General features: G+C 41.8%; 1 protein-coding gene across 28 annotated transcripts in view; it reads right to left on the bottom strand.

The window, feature by feature from the left end:
* KIAA1217 (KIAA1217 ortholog) overlaps nucleotides 1–26,664 on the bottom strand; it is a 528,161-nt gene that overhangs the window by 27,588 nt on the left and 473,909 nt on the right. For all 28 annotated transcript variants that reach the window (XR_006279438.1, XR_006279437.1, XM_043509473.1 and 25 more), the window contains 4 exons: nucleotides 18,431–18,600; nucleotides 8,851–9,026; nucleotides 1,287–1,417; nucleotides 909–1,056 (listed from right to left, as the gene is read on the bottom strand). Coding sequence is in view for 26 of the 28 variants with exons in the window: in XM_043509473.1 (XP_043365408.1) it covers nucleotides 909–1,056; nucleotides 1,287–1,417; nucleotides 8,851–9,026; nucleotides 18,431–18,600 (625 nt within the window). In the remaining 2 variants the exon portion in view is untranslated. The remainder of the gene's footprint in view (nucleotides 1–908; nucleotides 1,057–1,286; nucleotides 1,418–8,850; nucleotides 9,027–18,430; nucleotides 18,601–26,664) is intronic.

Below are 26,664 nucleotides of genomic sequence, written 5' to 3'. Positions count from 1 at the left end.
GCCCCCAGTGAGGGCGTGGCCTGACTCTACACCAATGGACCGAGTTTAGTCTCAGTTTTAGTTTGGAAGCTGAGAGAGACAGCACAGCTCAGGGACTTCCTGCTAAACTCTCACTCCTCACTAAGGGAGATTTTGCACTGCTATAAGACTTCAACTGCATGGATCAGGCAGTTCCAGCACTGAAGTGACCAGCATCCAGCAGAGTGAGAGATACACAACCTGGCACTGGCTACTGAGAGCCAGCCAAGACCCCAGGAGGATTCCAGACCAGGGTACAGCAAGTCCAACTGGAGTCAGGAGAGGACCCTGCCCACCCAGGGGACTTCAGTCTAAGTTGACAAATGCCACAGCATGGCAACACTCAGTCTCAGGACATTCAACATCAGCCCTACTATCTGCATCAATGAGGTGCCTAGGAGGGTGGCAGAGGTTGCTGAGTGCTAGGAAATGGAGAACTGCCTTATTCATAAATGTATTAGTTAACCATAACCCTTTCCTTCCCCTATTTTCCTGTTCCCAGGCCCTCCCCCCCTTTGGTAGGCTGTTATTTTTGGTCTGTTATTTCTTTGCTGGGGTTTGTTTTTATTTATCTTATTATCCCTACGTACATGGCTTTTACAATGCTTTCTCTTCCTTCTCAAGGGACAGCATCCTGTGTATTGGCACACTGAGGAGTCACCAGGCGCCAGAAAAGAACCCAGGACTGAGTGCATGCGAAGAGTGGGAAAAAGTTGCTCCAGGTATTGGTGATATCAAGCACTAGGGAGAGAAAAGCTATGCCTCAGGGGAGGGGCTACACATACAACCCTATAAACAAGTCATGGCTCGGAAAACCTTTTGACTCTGAATAGAAAAGGCTTTGCAGCGCCCCTTACTAGAACTGTTCAGAGTTCTGAAAAACAACTCACCTCCTCAGCGTGGTAAGGATATCTGTCATACTGCGGACTCGTTTCAGCAAGCTGTCTAGTTTATGGGGCTCCTCCTTCAGAAACCTCACGGCTTCCACTTCAATGCGGAGGATTGCCCGCATTTTATTCTGCAATGTCGGAAACTCGCCTGCGAAAACAAGAACCACCAAGTTCAAGAGAAAGCGACAAATGCTATTTTTTTTAAAAAAAGAGTTGGATATACATGTGAGAGATGCACGCAGCGATCACACACTTAGACCCTGAAGACCTTTAATTGGTTTTTTAAAGAAGGCAAAGATCAAGTCTCAGATCAAGACGCAAACCTACATCACTGCCAAGTGTTTGAACAAACAAACAAAAATAAAAGGGAAACTACACCTTTGAGGGTGGCGACAGCTTCTCCTACTTGCCGCAGAAGAAAAGCCCCATCTTCAACATCTTTCAATGTCACTATCTTGTTGGTGGCAGTAGAGTCCTTCTTCAGCTCTTCAACAAAAGCTTCTAGCTCACTGTTTAAAAAAACAAGCAGAAACAGAACTTGAACTGAACTTCCATATTAGAGTTTTGTTTTATGAAAATAGTTGGAATCGAATGGACAAATCTGCACCAAAAATATCACAGCACCTTAAAAACTGCTACTGACCCCTTGGTCAGCTTGATACTGAAAATAACGAGTGCTTAAAAGAAGGTTGTGTGAGAGAGCTAGAACTCCAGCTTCCCAGCAGGGCGACTTGCTCTCAACACACTGGGGTTTTGGAATATGCTGAAGATAATAAAATACACAGAGGCAGCACATGTTATGGGAGGTTTTGCAAGGAACAAGCCACTATGTGAATAAGCTGCCCTGACACCAGGGGGCACAAATGACAAACATAAGCTGTAGCACTGTGTGACTACCTCACACAATATGTCATAAATATTTGTTCTAATAAAAACCTGCCTTCATTCACACCCACTTCGTGACCACTTTCAGTGAATATTTTAGCTAATGGGTTTACTAGCAGGAATATTCTCAGAAACTGCAAATGTTATCTTAATACTAGAGAATATCCTGAATACAATGAACTGATAAATGTAAGTAATCACACCTGACTCCTGAGTCTAAGCGTACGTCTTCACTATCCGCCGGATCGGCGGGCAGTGATTGATTGATCAGGGATTGATTTATCGTGTCTCATCTAGACATGATAAATCAATCCCAGAATCTATGCCTGTACTCCACATCAGCAGGAGGAGTAAGCGGAGTCGACGGGGGAGCCGCCATGGTCAACTCGCCGCCAGAAGGACGGCCAGGTAAGTCGAACTAAGTTACTTCAACTTCAGCTACGTGAATAGCGTAGCTGAAGTTGCATATCTTAGTTCAAACCCCCCCAGTATAGCCCAGGCCTAAGAGTTTCACGCATTCAGCGAGCAGAAACAACAGCATGTGACTTACATGTCCACTTAAAACTGACACCAGAACTTGACTATCAAATACATGCAACAAACAGCTCGCTAACAATCCACAGACCAAGGCTATTTGTACAAACTATTTGTCAGATAACTGCAAATACCAAATGTATCTGAGAAAACCATAAGCTGCGCTTGGACAATTCAGAAACAGGAGTGGATATAGATGTGTTGAATTCAGCATTCATCTATACATGCCTCAGTTTCTCCATTTGTAAAATGGGGCTAATGATACTTACCTATTTTGTAAATCACTTTGAGATCTATGGATGACAAGTGCTATTTAAGAGCTAAGTAATAACAACAACAATCAGTGATTGTATGCGACAGCCAGGCACTTAGATATCACAGTGATGGGCATGATATAAATACCTAGATAGATATAAGAGAGTCGTATTACACTGTTCAGTTGTCAAGAAAAGGGTAAGGAAATTGCCAACAGATTGAAAAAGGCACAAGCAACCCAACTAATTAATTATGGAAACACAAATAACAAATAGCAGCTTTTTGGGATTCCAATACCTGTGTCCTGCACTCTCCTTTTCAATGCATGTCTTTGCTCCACAATGTTTCTACACTAAGGACTAATCCTTGGGGCAGGCTATGGCGAGTGACTATGGCAAGAGTGTGAACTTAGCAGTGCTCCTCTTAACTTCCATCCGGTCAGCACCCAACCGTTGTTATATAGCTGACACTGATGAATGCCTCCCACCAGTTGTTTGCATTGCTGCTGTAGCGGCCTGAAGAAGAGAGCCCTGTGTAGCTCGAAAGCTTGTCTCTTTCACCAACTGAAGTCAGCCAATACAAGATATTACTTCTCTCCCACCAGTTGCACGCTCTTTGGATTCTACATTAGGGGCAGTGCTGTGCTTTAGTCACATTTTAGATGCTGAGAGCTAACTAGAGCTCATTATCCCTAATAAGGGTTTACTTGCTCCTTGTGAGCAGGCATCGTCTGAAATGTACAAAAATGCTGTTTTTACAAAGATCTGGCGAGAAGGATTTGTGTTATTGCAATCTGCCTACATGCCAGAATGGAGCAGATGTGAATAAGGCACACCTAACCTGAGTGATCTCACTTTAGGACCACCAGCCTGGAAGGTCTCCCAATACAAATGCAGATGAGAGAAAGTATCTTGCTTATTAACATAGAGAGGAGATATCACAAAAGGGGCCACTAGGTGGCACCAACTGAACGATATTCTTCTGCTTTTACAGGGAACAAGGCAGTCACATTTAAAATCGCTATCACACATATCCAGGGGTGAAAGTAAGTTTAAGGACTTACCTGTACGCCGGAGTCCTGAGCAGGAGGCATGGCCTCAACTGGAAGAGGCGTGGCCTGAACTGGAAGAGGCAGGGCCTTAAATCCCCAGGCCCTTTAAATCTTGATTTAAAGAGCCTGGGGCTCCAGCTGAGATAGTGGCGGCTGGCCAGGCCCTTTAAATCACCCCCGAGCTACCAGCTGCAGAGGTGGCTGGGAGCCCCGGGGCTCGGGGGCGATTTAAAGGGCTCTGGGCTCCAGCTGCCGCTACCGCAGTGGAGCCCCGGGCCCTTTAAATCACTGAGGAGTCCTGGGGGCTCCCAGCTGCCACCGCTACCACGGGGCTCTGGGCTCTGGCAGAGCTTTAAAGGGCCTGGGACTCCACTATAGTAGTGTCTGCCGGAGCCCTGAGCCCTTTAAATCCCCTCCTGAGCCCTGCTGCCCGAGCCCTGGGGTAGCGGCAGCCAGGCTCCATCAGGGATTTAAAGGGCCCCGGGGCTCCAGCCGCCACTACCCCAAGGCTTTAAATTGCCTTATGGGAAAGCCGGTCCCGGTACGGCACACCGGCTTACTTTCACCTCTGCACATATCTACTTCTCCTACATTTGCCTTCACATAAAGACGACACAAACATCAGGATATCATCTGAAGAACAGAGCCAACACAGGAAGGATTTTGCAAAAAACCCTCAGCTTTCCATCATCAAGCCCAGAAAATGTTGCTGTGAGACCATACCCTCTGAGAGGAGGTTGCTCCACAACCAAGGACCATTGATAGCTCTGTCACGAGCACCTGTGAACTTCATCTTGGAGAACAATGGCTTCAATGGCCCTGATACACCCAGCTATCTCTGTGAGTCAGGAATAGAAAAGCAGCTTCTCTGGAATCTGGGCCCTATGCTGCTGGAGACCTCAAAATTAGGACTAGAACTTTGAATTGGCTCCTGGCCTGAATGGGGAGACAGTAGGAGGCATGGATCAGGATAATCATCTTTTGGCATGTAAGGGACACTGTCACATAGATAGGGATAGGAGACAGACATCTAAATAGCAGGGGATGGTGTCTGTTTCACTTTTGTTCATAAAGTGAGAGTTCTTTCCAGACTTTGGTAAGAAAACGTGGGTTTCCAGATAGTAACATATAAAAGTTTTTTCTAACTACATTAGGAGACATTATAATAAACATTTGAACATAACCAGGAAATTTAGAATACATTTTAAATATATTTTTACATGTGGGTTGAAATAATATATTCATACCAAATATGGGGATGCTGGAACAATTTTTATAGTGGGGGTGCTGATATTCATTGAACCAAACAAGCCACACAAACCCTGTATATGATGGAAACCACTTCAAGCCAGGGGAATGCAGCAGCACCCCTATTTCCAGCACCTATGACCAAATTTGGCAAGTGTGTGGAACGCTGGGAGAAAATACTGATTCTCAATCTACAGTTAATGAGAATGCAGAGAAGAGGACATTTTGTCAGCACAGATAATGCTAAGGATTGCCACCTTGCAGGCTGATGGAAACCAGATGTCCTGATTATGCAAATATGATTTTTTTCCCCTAGAAAACCTGCCTACTAAAGGTAGAGATTCCAAGAGGCTATTCAGCAATGCTGATGACACCTACTCCAATTACAGATGCAGGATGCTCCTAGACAATGCCGAATTGCTAGCGTTCTTCAAAATTATTGTAAAATCATAAATACAAGTATTAAATTCTGATTCTGAAATCTTACTTTAAAAAATAATCTGAGCACTTTATTTTTGTGTCTGTTTGAAATGTTCCAGAAGGGGAACGATTATTCTATTTTACTGTTATTAGAAGTGCTGTCAGCTTTCATCTATATTTTGTGTTCTAACTCTGAGAGAGAACTTTGTACAATATGGACGGCATACCATGCATTGCTTTCACCATGTAAAGCATTGGTAACTAATACATTTTTATTGGATACATCTGTGCATTGTGGCTATCACAATTTATAAATAGATTGCTTATAAGTATGGTTTATAACCAACTACACCACCTTCTATTCATGTGCTTCTAACCATCTATAAAACATACGACTCATGTCTGCAGTATGCTTATCACCTCTATCAATCATATATTAGCTTTTCATAACCTACTTATAAATGTAACCTTCACTTAACATGTGACTGACATATCATATTATCCCAATTTGCCTTTGGTACGTAGCAAACTTTGAGGCTGGTATTTGGTAACTGACATCCAAAAAAGGTATTGTATCACCTCTTTGGCTTAGATCCAATAGAATTTACTAAAAACTTCTGCCTGAAAGTACAATCATTAGGCATGCAAAATTATCTGGTTTACATGGAGTGCGCTTTCTGCATGCCTTCAAGGCAGACTATCTAAGAGTGCTCCCTGGACTTCACTGGATATCTCTATTCTCTGAGTATCAGAGGGGTAGCCGTGTTAGTTTGGATCTGTAAAAGCGGCAAAGAGTCCTGTGGCACCTTATAGATTAACAGATGTATTGAAGCATAAGCTTTCGTGGATGAATACCTACTTCGTCGGATGCGCATCCGATGAAGTGGGTATTCATCCACGAAAGCTTATGCTCCAATACGTCTGTTAGTCTATAAGGTGCCACAGGACTCTATTCTCCGAGATGAAATTGAAGTCCGAATCCTCTTCTGACATAAATGGGCACAGTTCTACAGATGCCAACAGAAACATACTAGTAGTGAATTTGATTTAAATTGGTTTGTAGAAATCTCCTTCATTTGTAATATGAAATTGCCATGATTTTTGTTTTTCCAACTGGAAATATTCCTCAAAGTAGCAGAGAGGAGAGTTAAACCAAGAATCAGAAAAGTTGGAAGAGTTTTTCCCTCTGTTCCTTCACACAATACTGAAGTTCATATTCCAGGGCAATTAATGCATTTTACAAATGTAGCTGAATCCCTGAAACTCCTTGACTCTGACGAGGAAAGTCTGTAGGACTATGATTTGGAAGAGGTCAACAGGACAATGATTAAAAGTCTGAGAAATGATAATTTTCATGTCCTGTTACTGTGCATTTACTTATAGGGCTGAAGTGGTATCAGTTGGAAAGCTTCTATATAGAATGTTAACCTTTCTCTGATGTTACTAACTGACATTTGAAGTGTAATTTTATGATGTATGTCCTGATAGCACCACTAAGTTCCTCTAGGCACTGTTATGAACAAAGAACAAAAAGGGTATCTCTACACTGCAATTTAAAAACTGCAGCCGGCCTGTGCCAGCTGACTTGGGCTCATGGGGCTTAGTCTAAGGGGCTACTTAACTGTGGTGTAGATAATCGGGCTCAGTTTGGAGCCCATGCTCTAGAACCCTGTGACGTGGGAGGGTCCCGAGCCTGAATGTCTATACCGCAATTGAACAATTATTATACAAACCTGCTGCCCCTGACCAAAAGAGAACTCCAGCCCCAGAGTGTACACAGTCTTAGCTAATACACAGTGTGCAAATAAACTGATGAACAGGACAGTGGTGGGGGGACAGCACTGTCTGTAGCTCAATTAGGATTATGAGTTAGTTTATAGCAATATCCACCAGTATATAACACTGTAAATTCACAATCTTGCAGAGAAAACACAAATTCCTAGATTAATATTATTCTTTATAATCACAGGTGCGATACTTTTGTAGTAAATCTGAGTCATTTGACAACACATATATTAACATAGAAGATTGCTTTCCCTCTTTGTTTATAAATATCAGAACTGCTAGTATGGTAGAGTACCATGATTAATGTTTGCAGTGAGAAGCTGATTATAAAGTTTCTGTGTACATACAGGAGCAATTTTTCAGATGTGGTCAGATATAAATTTGGATTAGCAATAAAAACTAATTAATTAAATAGTAGCTTACAAAATCTCGGCGTTAGAATTATTTAGACCATTTACTGATTTCAGTTTGAGCGAGACCCAATTACATCACATTTTCAAAATCGGGGCTGCACTAAATCACTGGCCATTGTCAATCTCAGTAAGCCAAAGAATTGAGAAAGAAGCCTCTTCTACATAGTCTTCACTATGCTGCCCATCCTGCAAATACTCTTATAAATATAGGGGTGTGCATGGAAGATCCCAGCACAAAATGGTTAGAGGAACACTTATAGATTCCAAGGCTAGAAGGGGTCATTAAGATCATCCAGTCTGACCTCCTGTATAACACAGGCCATAGGATTTTCCTGAACTAACATAACTGACATAATTTATTTTAATTAACCTTTATTTTTCCTTTTTAAGTCTCCCACATCCCATATCATCAGTGCCCATTCCATGAGATACATAGCATGCACTATGGAACACTGTATCTATACATTACTTAATGCTAAGAATATTATCTCCCACTGCACCTCTTTCTCTCTTGAAGAAAATTTAGTCCCTCCTATTCTTTCCTTTTAAAATTACACCTTATTTAATATCTGTTATATGGAGGCCATAGACAGCATCTGAGATTGAGGGGTCATGTTTGTTGTGGGTATATGGATGGGGAGTTCTGAAGACAGAACCTAACCATCATCACTTAGCTAAGAACCATCACCCAATTAGAGGCCACCGATTTACACTATGTACGCTGGTTGAATTTTTTTTTTCTGGAAAATGAAGATTTGGTGACACCAATGTTTTTTTGTGAAATTTGTGTTGATATTACCAAATTATTTCAGTTAAAAAAAAGGCTACAAAAATTGAAATGGTTTGCTTTGACGTTTTAAAAATGAAATATTCTGATTTTTGGTTCAAAATTAATTGTTTCAAAATTTCTTTGAAATTTTATTTAAGAAACCAACCAAAATGTTTTAAAATGGTTGAAATCTAAATTAAATATTTAATTCAAACCCAAACATTTTTTTCTCTGTCTTCTGATTTTTTGAAAATTTCAAAATAAATAAATAAATAAATTGGGTTTTGGTTTGTCCCAAATTGAACCACCCCCCACCACTTGTTCAGTAGTGCCAGCAAACCAAAAACTCTGTTCTTTGCCCAGCGGTACTTAGATATAATTTGACAACCATAATCAGATGCTCCCTGCTCTCTTTCAGCCTATGAGAGGGCATGGAACTATGTAAAGGAGAAAAAAGTGTGCAGGCTAAGTAGCACTTACCCACATGAGCAGTCCCACAGTGAAGTCAATATTCTATCAAGGGAAAAGCCAAGCATGAAGAACACGCCAGCTCAAAGCACTAGGAGAGGTTTTCCCACCCACCATAACTTCTTCACAATCTTTTCCTCTTCGTGGAGGTATTTCTGCCTTTCTTGCTCCACCAGGATGCGCTGTCGCTGCACAGGATCCTCCAGCCTCTTCACTGTTTCAATCACTTTGCCATTGATTTCCAGCTCAGCTTTCTTCATCATTGCCCTCAGCATCTCCTGGTTCTGCAGCTGTTGCACAAAAGAAATCAACTTCAATTTTCCTGCCTGACTAACATCCTTGGCATCTGAACACATTGCAGCACTCAGAAATAGGTTTGGATAAACAGCCCTACAGCTGAATGAACATACTCCCCCCACCCCTTTACTTTATCCATAAATGTTATTTCAAGGAGAAGGGGGAAAGAGCACAAATTCCATTAACTTCTAAAGCGTGTGTCTGACTTACAGCAGCAAGCTGACAAACAGAATGTGTAGACTTCATTATAATGTACTATGTCTGCCACCAATTTCACCACATACTTCTGCAGGACTGAAACCTTTCTACAGCATTCAATGTGACATTAGAAGGTGTTGTGTAAAATATCAATGCTAAGCTTCCTGTCTTGTGCCGTGTAATAAAAGTGCAGCCGCTCCTCCAGGAGCTGTCACACTAAAGGGCACAATTCCCTTCTGTATATGCCTCTTACTAGTCCTTCATGAACTTGCTGGACCATCATTTGAAAATATCACGAAAGCTGAAACATAATGCCATTCTTTGAGGGTCACTTTTCAGTGTTACAAGCAGTTGATACACCACCCAATGTGATGGAATGAAAGACATACAACTAATTTGCAATATACATCAACAAGAAAGACTTTGAAAATGTAGTTTTTCTCTAAAAAGTGACTATTTAATAAGGAGACCTTCTTTCTCCAGAGATCTGCTATCTATGCATACTCAGCCACAGACCTTCTCACTTTAGTGGGCAATGTAAGCTGTAATACCTTTTATTCCCATCAACCTTGCAGAGCCAAAACAGTTAGAAGAGAGTGAACTGGATCATACTTCTACTCGTGCATCAATTGTGCACTGAATTTTACCTACAGGGCCAATCAGTTACACTTGTACAAAATGGTTTGAAGGCACTGGGAATCCTCAAGTGTCACTGAGATCATAATCAGAAGGTAATCAGGGTGCACAGATATTATTAAATACCTACTTTGGCCTGGAGACTCTTCATTAGTGGGAAAAGGAAAGAACCCACCTTGGTTGGACTGTCCAGGATAAGCTTGCAGGGCTGGCAATTAAAAAATCCATCTTTTTACTGTACTTGCAAACCTATCACTTATTCCTTTAAAGAGAGAGCATCTTTTAGAATAGAACTGCTCTTTAAGATGTAATTTTCCACACTACAAGTAAAAATCTTCTATTAGAAGATGTTGCAAATTACAAGGCCATGGGTGACTCGTATATAGGCACTGAGCAAGTTCATCCTATATTGCCAGTGAGCTGAACACTTTTTATATGCTCTTTCACAAGTATGTTTATGAAATTCCAACCACTCTTCATTGGGCATGGAGTGCTGGAGAGAGGAGATGAAGTATCTATTTTTAGGTTCAACACTGGGGCATTATCTTCTGTCTCAGCAGTAAACATTTCTCAACACTATTGCAAATAGAATTCCAACTGTAACTGCCCCCTGGAAGGCCTGATATTACCAACTTTCCATGGCTAGGGTCTCCTACTTTCAGTTTTATTGAGGTCATAACGTACAAAGTAGTAAGTGAGGCTCTGTCCATTTAGCACATTTAGGGTCTGTGTGGGCATGAGAATGATTCTGTGATCCTAGCAATGTTCTAGATACAGGGTAACGTTTTCAAAAGTGTCTTAGGAGCCTAGCAACTTACGCACTTCCCACTGTATTCCCAAACCTTTTCTGGATTTCCACCTTACTGAACAAAAACATAAAAGTTTTCATAAGAGCATTAACAATATGACTTGAAAAGAAATGCTGCTGCCTCAAAGGACTGGCAATAGTCACCCAGTCTTGCAAAGATGGTAAAGATGCAAGTGGATTTTCAAGACAACAAAACCCCTCAGAGGCTGATTTAGGAAGACTGTAAGAGGAAAATAGAAATCAGAAATAGAAAAGGCCTGTTATGTCACTGTTCATCCTTCCAGTCTGTGAAGGAACTAAATAGACAAGTCAATACATCGCTTCTGGCTTTCCAGATTTGTATGATCTAATCTGTCCTCTGCTATGCACTCCTACTTCCCCATTAACATGAGTGGGATGCACACTGAGAGGAAAGTCAGCTCTTTAGTGATAAGACTCTGGGTGTCCAGTGTGTTTAGGCTGTGATAGGCAGTAAAGCACTATTTCAAAACTGTTGGAGGAAAAACAGAGCTGAATGCACCAGCTGCAAGATTAGTCAGAAAAGCAGGGAAGTATTCCTTTTTTTTTTTAAATTGTATGGAATTCTAAAAGTTTGCAGCTGCTAAATTCCATACCAAATCATTTAAAAGGCATTTTGTATATGTAATTGCTCAGTGTGGGATCAGTGTTTTGATTTACATTAGTGTAGGCCAGCATGGTGGTTTGAGACACAAAAATATGCTGTGGTGCAAGGCATCCGGACTTGGGAGCTTGTCTCTTTATTCATAGCTCATATACACTTACATATCTGAACCCTGAGGTCGGCGCAGAGGTCAAAAGAAGGGGAACATAAATAAATACATAACTATATATAGCCTATATATAATACCTCTTTTATAGCACTTTTTACCACAGGTCTCAAAGAACTTAACAAAAGAGATAACTATCATCTTACAGATAGAGAAACTGAAGCACAGAGGTGACCTGATATGCCCAAGGTCACCCAGCAGGTCAGTGGCAAAGTCAGGAATAGAATCCATGTCTCTGGAGTCAAAGTCCAGTGTTCTCTCCACTAGATCACATTGCCTCAATGATAAAAGCAAAACAATGAGGGAAACGGAAGGCGCATGTCATGTGAGGTTTCATATTTTTTATTATCATTACAGGTGACACAGATAATGACATGGTTTGTTAAGGCTGCCCAAGACTTCCCATTATAAGATCCTGTTTTCAGTTGCTTATAACTCTGACAGTCTTTTACCACTGGAGCTATAGTTCCCCATGCTGGATGTCTGCCTCAGGCTGAATCTAATAATTTATTTATTTAATGGAACGTTCCAGCTAAAATAGTGCAGCCATTTTTGAGAACAAGATTAGAGAAAATAAATTATTTCGGCCTTCTTAAACAAAAATTCTTACAGCTGTTTTGTTGAGAAGCTCTAGTACCTTTATGCTTTGGGCCAGGGTCTTTACATTTGGCCAGAAGGGACACCCTGGTGCCACTGATGTGTCTTTAACTATCTAAAATTTGACCAAGTAATAAACTATTGAAAAATCTCAGGTCACGTACAGTAGAAACTTGTTAGAGTCTGCTCTGAGCACGCTCCATCCCAGAGCTGCAGGGGCTGATCGAGGCATGGTCTACATTACGAAGTAAGGTAGCTTACGGTGACCTAACTCTGTAAGCGTCTACACTGAAATGTAGTTCCCACCGATAAAACTCGCCCACTATATCGACTTAACTCCACCTCCACAAGAGGCATAGTTCTTAGTTCGATGTAAGTTAGGTCAATGCAGTGTCGTTGTAGACACTGTGTTTCTTTCATTGACTGTGGCTGCCTTTCAGAAACCATCCCATGATGCCCCACACTGATCGTTAAATCAATGCAAGTGCTCCTAGTGAGGATATGCACCGCCGACACAAGGAGTGTCGTATGGATCTGTAAAACCGATTCAATTACTGCAGTGGCTGTAAGTCAACGTAACTTAGCTCAAATTAATTTTGTAATGTAGACTTGCCCCAAGACTTTCTCTGCAATTGCTCATCCTGGCTGCTAGGGACAGCAAGGGCACTGCACACAGAGACAGAGCCTCTCCTCTGTGCTCTCAATGTTCCCATGGCTGGTGCCCAGGCAGCAAAGAGGAGAAGGAAGAAACATCTGAGCTGAATGCAGAGGAGTAAGAAAGGAATAAATGAGGGTGCGGGGAGGCATGAAGGTTGCAGGAGCCAGAGGACAGGGTGTTGGAGCAAACGGGGAGGGAGGAAGGAACTGAGTGGTGATGGAGCAGAAGGAATGAGGAGCAAAAGCTGGAGTGTAGGGGGATAGAGTGAATACATACATGCAGAAGGGGAAGGAGTTGATAGGTGCAAAGAAGAAAAGGACGCAAGCCAAGGAATGGGGGGGGGTGGATAGGCAGAGCCCTGCATGGATATAAAATTTTTATCCATGAATGCAGATATCTGCAGATATTAATCAGTATCCGAGGAGCTGCAGGACAGTTGGGCCGCCGCTCCCAGGAGCCAGCACCCCGTGCTGGCAGCTCCTCTGGTGTGGCTGTACTGCCCCAACCCCTCCCACTGCACTGCCACTGAGCCTGGTGCCCGCCCCAGTGGGTGGGGCTGGGGGCAGTACAGCAAAGCCAGAGGAGCTGCCTGTGCGGGGCGCTGGCTCCTGGGAACGGTGGCCCGACAGGCTGCTGCTTTCGCAGCTGCAGCTCCTGGGAGAGCCCTGAAACTCCATGGATACTGATTTATATCCACAGGCACAAATTTTGAATCCAAGCAGGGCTCTATGGATAGGAGCAGAGTGGGACAGAAACAGGCTATGGGCACAGGAACAGAATAGCTTATAGCCACTACAGCACTATCCCCTCCAAAACCTGGAACTGAACGCATACGTCCCAAGTCTCTACATTCCTCTGCTGTCAGCAAACAGCTGTGAAACCCACTGGCAAAGTATATGGCTCATCCTGCTCTAGTGGTTGGCTGTAACAGGTACTCCATTAACTCAAGCGGTAGAGGTCTATGCTGTGGTTCTGAATCCTCCTGATGCCCCAGGCTGGCGGGTCAATATGTGTCCACATGAAAGAATTCCTGTATTTCAAGTTTGCTTTAAAAAAACCCCAACAACTTTGGAAATTACATTAAAAAAACCCCCATGTTAAAAGAACATTAAGGTTTCCAGGGGGACCTGGATTCTGGCACTTCCTAATTCTTGATTTCACAAACTTCATGTTCTTTTAATATAGCTCTTTGGATTATATCACACAGGTTTTGTTTCTTTTTAACTAGCGTGGAGGGCAGAGGTGGGGTGAGGGGAATGGCTGGAGGGGATGAGTTAGATTCAAAGATCCCGAGAGAAGGAAGAAGACAACAGACTCTGAGGAGAAGGGGAAGCGGGAGGAAAGGATGGAGAGGAGCATGAAGCATGAAGAGAACAGGTCTGGTGGCAGAAGGTCTGTGATAGAAAATGGGGGTTGGAACAAACCACCAGTTTGTAAAAATAATAATAATAAAATATTTAAAGGCCACATGTCAAGTTACAGGTCTACAGTTTGACACCCCAGGAACATGGGGGTTGCTGTGGCTGTTCCCAAGTATGAGCCCTTCCCCTGCTCATGCTGCTTTTTCTCCTCCATCCCTCACAGTTCGAGAGGCTGCTGAGGCCTTTTGTCCAGGCGGGATAGGTCCTCCCTGACAGCATCTGGACCAAGAGGACCAGCCAGGCCTCAGCCCCTGCACTGCTGCTGCCGCCGCTCTTGGCTCTTGCTGGGGAGTTTCTGCTGCTAGCCCAGGCTTTCTTTGTGCCCCAGGATGCCAATGCGCTAGGAATTAGCAGGAGGAGAACCCACATGGGATAACTGCAGCCTTCTACTGAAACAGCTCCTGGATCCACCCCAGGCTGCATCTATGTCAAAGTATATTTCAGCACTTCAGCTCCAAAAATGAAAGGCACATCCACAAATAGGATTTGGCTACAGCTTGGGACTTTCATATGATTTAATTATCTAATTACTGTAGTTTGCTGCCAAGCACAGATTTCACACAGTTTCACCACTTTTATAACACAGTTGAAAGCATATTTGAATTTGTAATTCAATTTTATACTTGTGATACTATTCTAGTGAGTACCATATACCACTATAACAACACTAGTGTCATTGAACTTTTTTTGCAGGACTCATTTCCCTGCATGTAACAAATTTACTGAAGGAAAATACACACACACAGACACACGCTCCCTGTAGCTTAGTAATGTTTTTCTTTTTAAACAGGATGCATGAATGAAATTCTCTGAAGGTAAGCATGGGGGTGGGGGGAAGAGATCACAACATACAAATGAGCCAACAATGCTTTATATTGTAATGAACAAGCTGGCCATCAAACTGTAGACCTGTAACTTGACATGTGGCCTTTAAATATTTTATTATTATTATTTTTACAATTACTTTATGTAATTATATGGTTGTTTGTTGTTCGAGTCATTGAGGCAACAAATACAATAGGATCCAAGCTGTGGTTATAGTTCATTTCCTGGCATTGACAATAGAAATCCCGCTGTTCCTCTAACACTGAACTATTGTTAAAATAGTGGTAACTACTTGCAGAATAGAGCCTGATTTTCAGGGGCACTGAGCAGCTGCAAACCCTTGGACATCTATTGGAATTGAAGTTGCTGAGCAGTTCTGAAAAATCAGTCCCTTAGTGGAAGAAGATATGGCAGTAGTAGGAAAAATATCTGACTTTAGTCAACCTTTGATACAAAAATCACAATTTCATTAATGATAGTTAATCCCTAATCAGTGGGCTGACACAGCCCTGACCTCAGTTTGCCTGTGACTATACTTACTGCTAAACCAAGTTCTGAACCAGTTACTCACAGTCACTGTTAGCATTGGATAGTTCTTCCAGCATAGACAAGGTGTCACCATCTCTTGGGTGGTTTCAGCTTCTCCTGACTCACCCTCCTTAGTCTGCTCTCACTCAGGTCAGTATCTGGACCCTCACCTTCAATTAAGTCTGCTTGGCCTTCACTTTTTGGGCTTGCAGTCTCCTGGCTGTTTTCCTGAAGATGATCTGGTGCAGAGCTGTCACCAACTTTCTGCTCCTTTTCCTTCTCTGTGCTTTCCCTTTACAGCAGGCCTTGTTTCCTCTATCAGTCACAGCTGTAGGGGCCTGCCTCCATGATTGGCAGCTGCATGGAGTTGTGATCAAGCTGCTTGCTTGTAAATAGGACAGACTTTCCTCACTACCACCATGCCTATGTTCAGTATGGGGTTTGTAGACCCCATTACACAAGCCTTGTGTGGATTAATGGGTCTTTTTCATCTCCGATCGCTAGGATTCCATTATGCTAATTAATGGTACCTTGAAGACTAGATTCTGAGTTGGTGGTGTACCAATTTTTTTAAAAAATTGGTACACCAAGTACTGCATCTGTCCCTGAGTCAACATGCCAATTTTTGTGCTTGTGAGATGGTAAGCTCTTGGCAGCAGGGACTGTCTTTTTGTTCTATGTTTGTACAGTGCCTCGCACAATGGGATCCTAGTCATGACTGGGGCTTCTAGGTGCTCTGGTAATACAAATAAATGTTATTTTTTCTAATCCTTCAGAAGTATTTATTTTTATGTTGCTATGTGAAAGACTCAGAAACAACAGAAGAAATTGACTGACTGTACAGCAGAAATAGTGAAATTGACAAAACATAAAGTGCTGTCAAATATATGAACAAAACAAGTGGGAGAAAAAGAGAAAAATACTTTTTTCCTTTGATGTCTTTTCAGGCAGAAGTATGATTTGTAAACAGAGGGTGCCTCTTTGGGTTAAACCTGTTAGCCCTGTTTAAAGAACATGAAGGAAAAAACCTGATGCATTGAGTGAACTTAGGACAGAGAATCTCCCATTATAGTAATTTTAAAATAGTCTGTGTGAACAACATATAGTGCATCTCAAACACAGGGTCTCCCAGGATTGTTAATATGCCCAGTCGCTACTGGAGTGACCACCAAGAGAACTGCAGGTGCGTCATCACTGAAATAAATGGAGGGGGTAACTTGTCATAAGTGGCTGTGGACTCCTAGAAACCTTTCTCAGAGGCTGCCCTGGAAGGTACACAGATGCTAGAATAATGCAAATTTACTTCCTAGTAGAGAGACTGTGAAGTGTAACACAACGTCCAAGTGGGCATACCAGATAGATTGATATCTGAATATAGGTGGGCAACACTACTAAGAAACATATTAAAATTCATTTGTATTCCAGGGATTTATTCAAGCCTAAATGAAAGAGTAAGCACATGGATATAGCAGCATCCACAAGATCACCTGCCTGATCCCATCTCCTCCTCTCCAGCAAGCAGAGCAAAGGATATAGGACCACCTCTTCATTCACAGGCGCACTCTCTTTACTATTATTAATCTGACCCTCCTGTGCTCTCCTCAGCTAGTAGTAACCAGTACTACACTTCCCATCTAGGTAAGAGGGCAAAAGGCAAAGCATACTGTGTATTCTAATCTGTGCTAGTATCACTCTGTTCCATAATAATAAACCAGAATTGCAAAAGGCTTGAGGTCACTTTCAAGGCAGGGTGTCATGCATTGCGGAATGTTAGCCGGTTGTTCCTCTATCCAGAGTGATTTACAAGAATAAATTTTACATTTTCTGTGACGAAGTATTTATCTAATATATATATGCCACATTTGTCCTTCAATTTCCAGTTAGGCAAAGGACTGAAGAATTGTACCAATATTTCTACAGCGTTTGGGGTGAGCAGTATGTATTTTCATACTGTACAGTGTGTGTGTGTGTGTGTGTGTGTCATATAGCCTGCTAGGACTTCTGAATTGAAATCTGCAGTCATCAGTAACATTTGAGAATCTCTCATCGCCTCTGTAGTGCTGACACTGTGTAGGTCATACACACTTACAGTGTGTATGATAAACCCATTGTTTCATGTTCTCTGTGTGTGTGTATATAAATCTCTCCTCTGTTTTTTCCACCAAATGCATCCGATGAAGTGAGCTGTAGCTCACGAAAGCTTATGCTCTAATAAATTTGTTAGTCTCTAAGGTGCCACAAGTACTCCTTTTCTTTTTGCGAATACAGACTAACACGGCTGCTACTCTGAAACCTGTGTAGGTCATGAAAGCATTGGTAAAATACAGACATACTATAACAGAAAGAGTCTTCTCAGCTCCTACTACATTATTCTTTTTCTTTTTGTCCTAGAGGAGGTTGCCTACTTCTTTTGGTCTCTGAAAATCAAAGGCCCTAAAAATTGCACCGCTCATTCACAGACCCAAAATTATTATTTGGCTTCCTCACATGTGAAGTGTTCATTCAGGAGGGTGAAAAATGCTAGATGGTAAGATCTTTAGCAGGGCATAGACTGTGTCTTCATACATGTTTATGTATAGCACAATGGGGTCCTGATCTACCTGGAGACTTTTGACACTACTGTATTATAAATATTGAATTAATAACTAATAATAATAGGCAGGAAGTTATTTTTCTGGCTCTAATCAATACTATAAAGTGAGATACTTTTCTTGTGAAAGATGCATACGTTATAACAGTTTGTACCTGTGTCTTTTTGCCTTTTGCTTTTCCTTTTTCTCTATAGCTGTAATACTTAAAACAACATTTACACAAGCAGCAAAAAAAAAAAAAAAAAAGAAAGGCACTGAAAAGCAAAAATGTCTTACACTCTAATCCACAGGAAAAGGCTTTCAAAATCAGGACATGTGCTCATGCAAATGAAGGGATGTGACCATACCTGTAGCTGCTTCATCTGACGCAGCTGCAGCCGAAGCTCAGACACATTGCATCTCATATCATGTAGGCTGACTTGCATTGCTGGGGAGCCAACAGGTGCAGGGTGATTGATGATGGTAGTTGAGTCAGTAGTTGCTAATGAATTCTTTCCACCAGACATGTGAGCAGCTCCTGCAAGTAATGCCAGCAAAACTCTTTAGTTTACGAAAAGTGAAGATCCAGCTGCATTTTCCTCCCCACTGCGAGCACAGCAGATTCAGCTTGTATCTTAAATGGATGAAGATAGCTAATTGCAGACTTCAGTGCTCATTATCTATCCAGTGGTTGTGATTTCCGCAACCAACACACAACTTTGTAGTGAGATATCTGAGGGCCTAACTGTGTTGCAATTTCAGCCATGTCAGAGGATCTGGTTACCACATGGTTCCATTTTACAGTATGGCTGGGAGATTAACTGTAACTGCAAGTCATGCTGACCAACCATTGGACCATTCTCTACCAAACAGAACTGTGCTGAATCCAGGTTTGGAGATAGCTATGCTCTAACTGGGCCCTCCCAACATGGCTAAAATTGTAGTGTAGGCAGGCTATTCGTTCAGTTTAAGCCAGATAGTCCTTCTTTTAAAAAATATAATTTTGTCCTCTGTCTGGTACAAAAATAAAAACTGGACATGGTTTTATGTAGTATCATGAATGGACAATGCCATTTTGAAGAGCTCGCTGCTCTGCCCTCCAGCATGACCACGTGAGGTCATGCTGCCAGGGATGAGGCAGCACACTCTTCAAAATGGCATCCTTCATGCAGCGTGACCATGCATGCAAGGTCATGCTGATGGGGGTGGGGGACCCATGCAATTCCTGGAAGTATCGGAGAATCCAGCATTCCAGAGATGTGGCAATGCCCACCTTATGTAGGGCCATCTGAGACTGACTTGATCAGTATACACAAAGATTCTGCACTACCTATTTGTTGACTGATTAGCATGGGAAAGAGATTTAACCAGGCACACAGGTGTGTGGAAAACAAGCACAGGAAAACATCCTAGTCGGCTACTCAATTATCAGTTACATGTTCCCAGCTAGCAACTCCACAGGCTTATTCTTAAAAAGTATAAAAAGAGTAACCACCATATTCCCAAACCAGAAATAAAATGGTGGCACAACAGACACTATCCAACTGTATGCTGCCCCCACTAATCTGCCCAACTTCTCATCTTCGATTGCCATCTGTACATAGAACTGTATTTAAAACCAGCACTGGTTGTGCAGGACTCTACAAATGATTTTTAAAACAAACAATCACAAAAAGCTGTGAAACTATGTTCTTAACAAAACATTATTCCTTGATCAAGCTATCAAAGTTAGGCCAGTTCTTTTTACATGCATAGTAGTTTTCTTCATGTAATACAATCAAATCCGAAATCAGCAGCCAGTATTCACATTACATCTGCATTTTGAGATTTCTCACTTTTAATTGTCATCTTAGTGTGTTTTCCCCCCTGAAACAGGCAGACTGAGAGACTGTAAGCAGGACCTGCCTCATTTTTTGAATAACTCCATAGTATTATGTTGCCTTGCACACCCTGCTGGTCACAATGGCAAGTCAGTCCCTTGTGCACAGAGTAAGAGGACAGTATGTCTGCAGGTTTCCTGTCTGTTATACATTTGACACTCCCATTCCTCCTCACTCCAACCATCTCCTCCACTCTCAGGAAAAACCTACAACCTGCATAAACTGAAAGCAACTTGTCAATGAAGGTGGGAATCCTTCCTGTGCATAGTAGCTTAGGGTACTATTTCCTTCACCCAGGCCCCACTCAATGACAAGTTTAATGAAATCAAAGCTAAAGGTAGAATTGCAAGCTTTGCTTTGCTTGTTAAGGATAAATCCTCAGTGTAGAGAGGGACACTCTGCACACCACACCCACTGCATGAAAATGAACCCTGTGGACTTATATTTACACCCAGTCCACTAATCATTAGTTGGTTGAGTCAACTAGCAAAGCATACAAAGATAAAGCACAGCCTGCTGCAAACACGTTGTTCCTTTGGCAACAGGTGTATGTGCCTTATCACGTTATTTCCTCAAATCCTTCCCACACGGAAGATGTTTGAAAAAAAGGCGAACTGTCCATTTTCTGATGTGTGTCTTTGTTTTCATTTAAAAAGAGGCTGGGGGATTTGTAAAAATCATCTTTATTGGTTTATTTAAATATGTAAAATCAGGAAACAAAGCAGCAAGTCCTGTCCATAAAAGCATATGCATGATGGACTGCATCCATGCAGTACACTGCTGTACCATACCATCGACTTCCTGATACATGAAGAGACAAAAGGCTGTTCTAACCCACGGCTTGAAGCTGTAATGCTATACCTTACTTAAACACACTCCAGTTGGATCTTAAATAACTTAAACAACATCATCTTCATTTCATTGGTGAGCAAGCTATCACATATTTTTGCAACACTTCAGCATCATTCAATACTCACTTACCTTCTAAGGAGCTCCTTTACAAAATGCAGTGCTTGAGAAACAAGCAGCCTTTGTGTTTATTGCTATCCTGTGCACATTTCACACTACAGTCTAATATACATCAATACTTATCTATGCATCTGCCAATATGTATGATGCAGCTTTCTTTGTAGGGACATCTCACTTTCTCCATCCCATATGCACCATTTTTTCATATTTTTTTAAAGAAAAATATTAAATTCACAGACAATACAGACAGGATTCAAAAAAAGTTCTGAAAGCTGTTCTTTAACAGTTCAGATTCTTAGCCACAATTCTGGGCTTTTTATTTTTTTAAAAAGCCTACCCTTTTAATCCCTGCCCCAGGCAATAGCTCCCACCGTTCAATCACCAAACCAGTGATCAGACAGGCAGGCATATGCCTTGTACCCATAAGCACTCCCAAAAATCCCCAACCAGTACATATACCTCCCACACTTGCCTGCCCTCCTTGTAACTAGAGCTGGATTGTGATTCGCTTCCCAAAAAGACAAGTGTCTACCCCCTGCCCAACCTAATCTCCCTTCCTGCCACTTGGCTGCCATTCGCTCTCACAGGTAGGTCTTTTTCTTGTTCTCTGGAGTGCCACTCCAACCACTGCCATGAGCCTGCACTAGCCGCCTGTTAGCCATGGTATCCATTCAGAGGTGAAAGTAAGCTGGTACGCCCCGATACGGCTTACCGGTAAGAGCCGGTGTGCCGTACTAGGACCGGCTTTCCCAGACAGCAATTTAAAGCCCTGGGGTAGCAGCGGTGGGGCTCCGGTGGGGATTTAAAGGGTCCTGGAGCTCCAGCCACTGCTATTGCCCTGGCCCTTTAAATCATGCCAGAGCCCTGCCGCCGAAGCCCTGGGGTAGCGGAAGCAGGGCTCCGGAGGGGATTTAAAGGGCTGGGGCGGCGGTAGCGGTTGCTGAAACCCTAGGGCCCTTTAAATGCCCACCAGAGCCCCGCTGCTGCTACCCCAGGGCTTGGGCAGCGGGGCTCAGGAGAGGATTTAAAGGGCTCAGGGCTCCGGCAGGCGCTACCACAGCGGAGTTCCAGGCCCTTTAAAGCTCTGCCAGAGCCCAGAGCCCCAGGGTAGTGGTGGCAGTCAGGAGCCCCCGGGGCTCCTCAGTGATTTAAAGGACCTGGGGCACCCAGCCGCCACTACCGCAGCTGGAGCCCCGGGCCCTTTAAATCAAGATTTAAAGGGCCCAGGGATTTAAGGCCCTGTCTCTTCCGGTTCAGGCCACACCTCTTCTGGTTGAGGCCACGCCCCCTGCTCAGGACTGCAGCGTACCGGTAAGTCCTCTAACTTACTTTCACCCTTGTATCCATTGCTTTCTCAAGCATTACAGGGAAGCTTGGAATATTGAAACTTGGAATATGAAATATTAGTATAGGGCAGGCTCTCAGCAAGCGTGTGAGTACTCTGGTGATCAGTAGTTGGTTTCCACAGATTGGCATTTCATCAGAAAAGAAGAACAAGACAGCTGAGTGAGAAGATAGTTGGTATGGGGAGTGTAGTTCTCTCTCTTGGAAGCAGGCCTACGCTATAGACTGGTGATTAGAAGGCCAGCTAGGCAAGAGCGAAAAGACATTTAATACAAAATATACTTTGCACTTCTATAGTGGTTAGTATTGAAAACCTCCAAGTATTTTACAAAAGTTAGTGAACAAAGCTGAATAGCTGCCCCATTTTTAAACCAAGGTACAGAGAGGTGAAGTATTTGTAACATGTTCAGGACCAGATAGGTAGTTTGTGGCTGAGCACGGAATAGGACCCAGACTTTCTAACTCACAGTCCTTTGCTATAGTCACAAGACCATCATTCTCCTTCCATTTTACTATCCTTCAGAACACATTTATCTATCTATCCAGGCCACTAAAGGAGGTTTGGGTTTGATCCAGGCTAGACTGAAGAGAAAGATAAGGCCAAATACAAAGATTTTTCGAACTGGGTTGCCCATCCACTCATTAAAAATAGTCCTCTTGTATTCAAACATCACTAGGGAATACAGTGTCACAATCATTTGAATCTCACAAATACTGGAATAGAGTCCACTAAACAAAATAAGAACATTCAAAGTTAAAGCTGCAACTTCACCACTAACAAGCTGTGGTTCCCAGATTTTGAAAGGTTCTCTAAAGAGCACATCGTCTTACATATATATATACACATGTGACTTTGCCCGAGTCAACCAGGGTGCATTAATGATCATGTTTCATTTGCAAGAGTCAACAGAGCTCGAAGCCTGGCATAGTCCACTTTCAACAGGTGTATCCATGAGAGAACATTTTGAAGACATAGCTCATTTTATAAGGAATTCACAAAGGGCAGGTTCTCCACTGCAATGCACAACCCACCAACAGTGATGGATTAAGACAAGTTCAAACAAAAACATTGTATGTATTATGGTCCATCCCTCCCCAATAAATAACAACTTATTGAAGTACAGAAAGAAATATATTCCACCTCTTTTTAGGAGATTCTCAAGGCCCCTTCCTACCACCCTTCCAGGGAAATAGGCAAGTGGGATTGGGCCTGTGGTTCTTTGACAATCTGTGCCTTCTCTATCTCGGCCACTTGAAAAGAAAAATAGGGGGGAAAAGAGTGTGGGTGGGTGGGTGTTTGTTGGCATGTGTATGTCTGGGAGAGATATAAATCAATAGACAGAATATTTCTAATATGCTTTCTATTTCTAATATTCTAATTTCTCTTGGCTTTTGGAGGTTGAAGTAGTTTATAGGGACATAGTTATAGGATTCCCATTCACATCAGTGGCAGTTGCACAACTAAATTTGTGGAAGATCACTGTTTTTTCACCCTTTTGTGCAGTTTATTATCATTTCTGTGATGTGTGTAACAGAGTTCTGTGAAAAAAACAGATTTGAGTCTAAAGGAAAAAACCATGATAAGCAGACTTTATGACCGTAACAGTCTCATTTTATTTGTTTAATATTTCAAGCTAAAGGACCCAAAATGTTGGCAAACTAAAAGGATACTGCTTTTTGGTTTTCATGAAATACCATATTCGAGATAACAATATTAAAGCACGGACAGGTACAATTTAGAAGGTTTGAGTTTGTTTCCAATCAGCCTTTCCTATATTATTTCTGTCTGATCAAATCTCCTGTCATCAGGATATGTGATGTACAATATAATGTTGTACTATATTTCTGAGTCACTTTTTATCTTCCACAGCTGTTTCTTTGTTAAGGATGGGAAGCAATTCACATTTCTGCTTACCAGTGCTCTAGAAGGGATTGCTCAATCAATGTTTTTCTATAACTCTGTTTTAAAGTGTTATTTGAAATGACTAAAGATGATGGCTATGTATGCTGTAGTTAAGTGGAAGTGTATATTTTAAGAGGCCATTGCCTAATGGCCATACCTAATCCATGTCAGGGATCGGTCAAAACCAAATGAGAGTCAACAAAACTGATTTTGGAGGGTGAAGGTATGTTAAAATTCCAATATGTCTGGAGAAAAATAAAGGCATTATTTAGCATAAATTGACAAGCTGAGCAGAGCTATAAAGGAAATAGGAGCTCGAATTAGCCACATACCATGGAACATGTAATGCCTTGAACACAGGCAGTCCTTGCTTGGTCAGATCAAAGATTATTGTACTATGTAAAGTTTTCATATATAAACATAATTTATAACTCAGTAACTAAGCAGAGCTTTTTTTGTAGAGTGTATTTTACATACCCTTTTATTTAAGGGGTCCCCCCTTCTTTATTACTACCCTATGCGAGTAAAATCTGGTTTCATTTAAGAAAATAGGAATTGGGACTTGGGCTTAGGTAGCAACCCTCACTTGTGGGTGACATGCATAAACCTGACTGAGGGGGAACTTAGTGACAGTAAGTAGCTGCATGAATACAAGGTCTCAGGCATGGCCTGGGTCATGATCTCCATCCCTGAACAGTGCTGCAAAAAAGGTTTGTGTGAGTTAGTAAAGGCACAGGGAGAGCCAGAAGACCTAAAAGGTACACAGTGCCATTATAACAAATGCAATACAAAGATGGGCAGATTTCAAGTTTCCAGTTATTATAAATGCTTTTTTAATCTGCATGTGCTATAATATCAGAAACAGAAACCTTTCAAATTGTTCAAAATATAGGATACATCAGTCTAGTGGGAGTGGGCACAGTATTGGCTGCCAGAAGAGATTCAGTCATAAGACTGGTTTATGTGGTCTTGGGAACATCTCCCTACATCAGTTTCACCATCAGGGAAAAGAGAATAAATAATACTTGCCATGGCTACCTAGTACAGGCATTGTGAAGGTTAATTAGTTATTGTTGTTAAGGTGCTTTGTATTTGACAGGATCTATGTAACTGCAAAATATTATCTATTTTTATCATATAATGACAATGAACTGGGGAAGATAATAGGAATGTTATTGAATATGATCCTATTGCAGTTCCTAGAAAGACAGATTATTTTTCTCTAAATTGCCTGAAAGTATTGCACAGCCATTTTTTTCTTTACAAACTGTACTGTTTTTATACCAAAGAACACTGTCCTACCTATTTAGGGCAAGATCCTGACTTCAGTGGGGTTCCATGCAGGCTCAAGGGTTCAACTGGAGGGATCTAGTTCTAGTATCAGGCTCTTAAATTGTTCTCTGCTGCATATGTTCAATATTTTCTAGTACTGGTCTGTTTTTCTATTGGCCATGTTCAATCTGAGGTCACACTGCTATTCTAGGGAAACAGAATTCTTGGAGCTGAATTAACATCACCACTGGAATGGCTGGTGAGTGGTATAATAGATTTGCTAATAAACTGTAGGGTTGGCAACCTGTATTTCATTTCCAGACCAGAGTCCTCTTAGCTGGAACAGTGTTGCTAGCAATTACAGAACTGCTTCTGCTTGCATTCAATCCAATGCAATAGACACACACACAGGCCCAGAAAGAGACAAATTAATGAATGCTGCTGAAGACTGTCAGAGCAACTGACACTTGTGCAAATAATTTAAAGAACTGTAGTTGCATGGGTGCTTATATTAGCTGGCATGTTCTTTTGTAATATCCTTATGCCACCCCTCAAAATTGCCCAGAACTGTGACTCTAAATATGACCTAATCCTGACATGTGCTGAGGAACCTCAAATTTTATTGGCTTCATAGGAACTGATGACTATCCAACACATTGTAGGAGGATGCCAATAGTTAGTAACAGATCAATGTGGCTTAATAAGAGAAAATGCTATCTTGCTGACTGCTATGTTTCTTAGCATCATTATAGCTATAGCATCTTATTGCCAAATCACCCTTACAGAAAAATCCTATAGAATTTAATAGAGATGAAATCTATAGGTTTCTTTAGAAATGTAATAGGGGTCTGTAGCAAGTGACTAAAAATCTATAGAATTTAATTTAGAATTATACCTGGTCTGTAGGGCTGGTTCGTTTGCTTTAAATACCACCAATACAATTCTACATCAGGGCTAGAATTATCGATTTAATTCTATAGGAATGCTTAAACATACTACAGAAAGGTTGTAATTCTCTATTAAATTATATAGGATATTTCAACAATGGATAAAAACCATTTTTTCTCTTACTAGTTGACAATTTGGATAGGTAAAAAGGTATTCAATAATATTTTAAACCATCTCAATATGCATAAATAGAGTTTTAGTAACAATGCAAGCAACAAGAGCCTGGTCTGCTCTGGAGCTGAATGTAGGATCATAGAGTCTCCTCACTGACTTTACTGGCTGCTGC

This window comes from Dermochelys coriacea, chromosome 2 (assembly GCF_009764565.3).
Source record: "Dermochelys coriacea isolate rDerCor1 chromosome 2, rDerCor1.pri.v4, whole genome shotgun sequence".
Lineage (NCBI taxonomy): Eukaryota > Metazoa > Chordata > Testudines > Dermochelyidae > Dermochelys > Dermochelys coriacea.
This window is presented reverse-complemented; position numbering and strand designations above follow the sequence as displayed.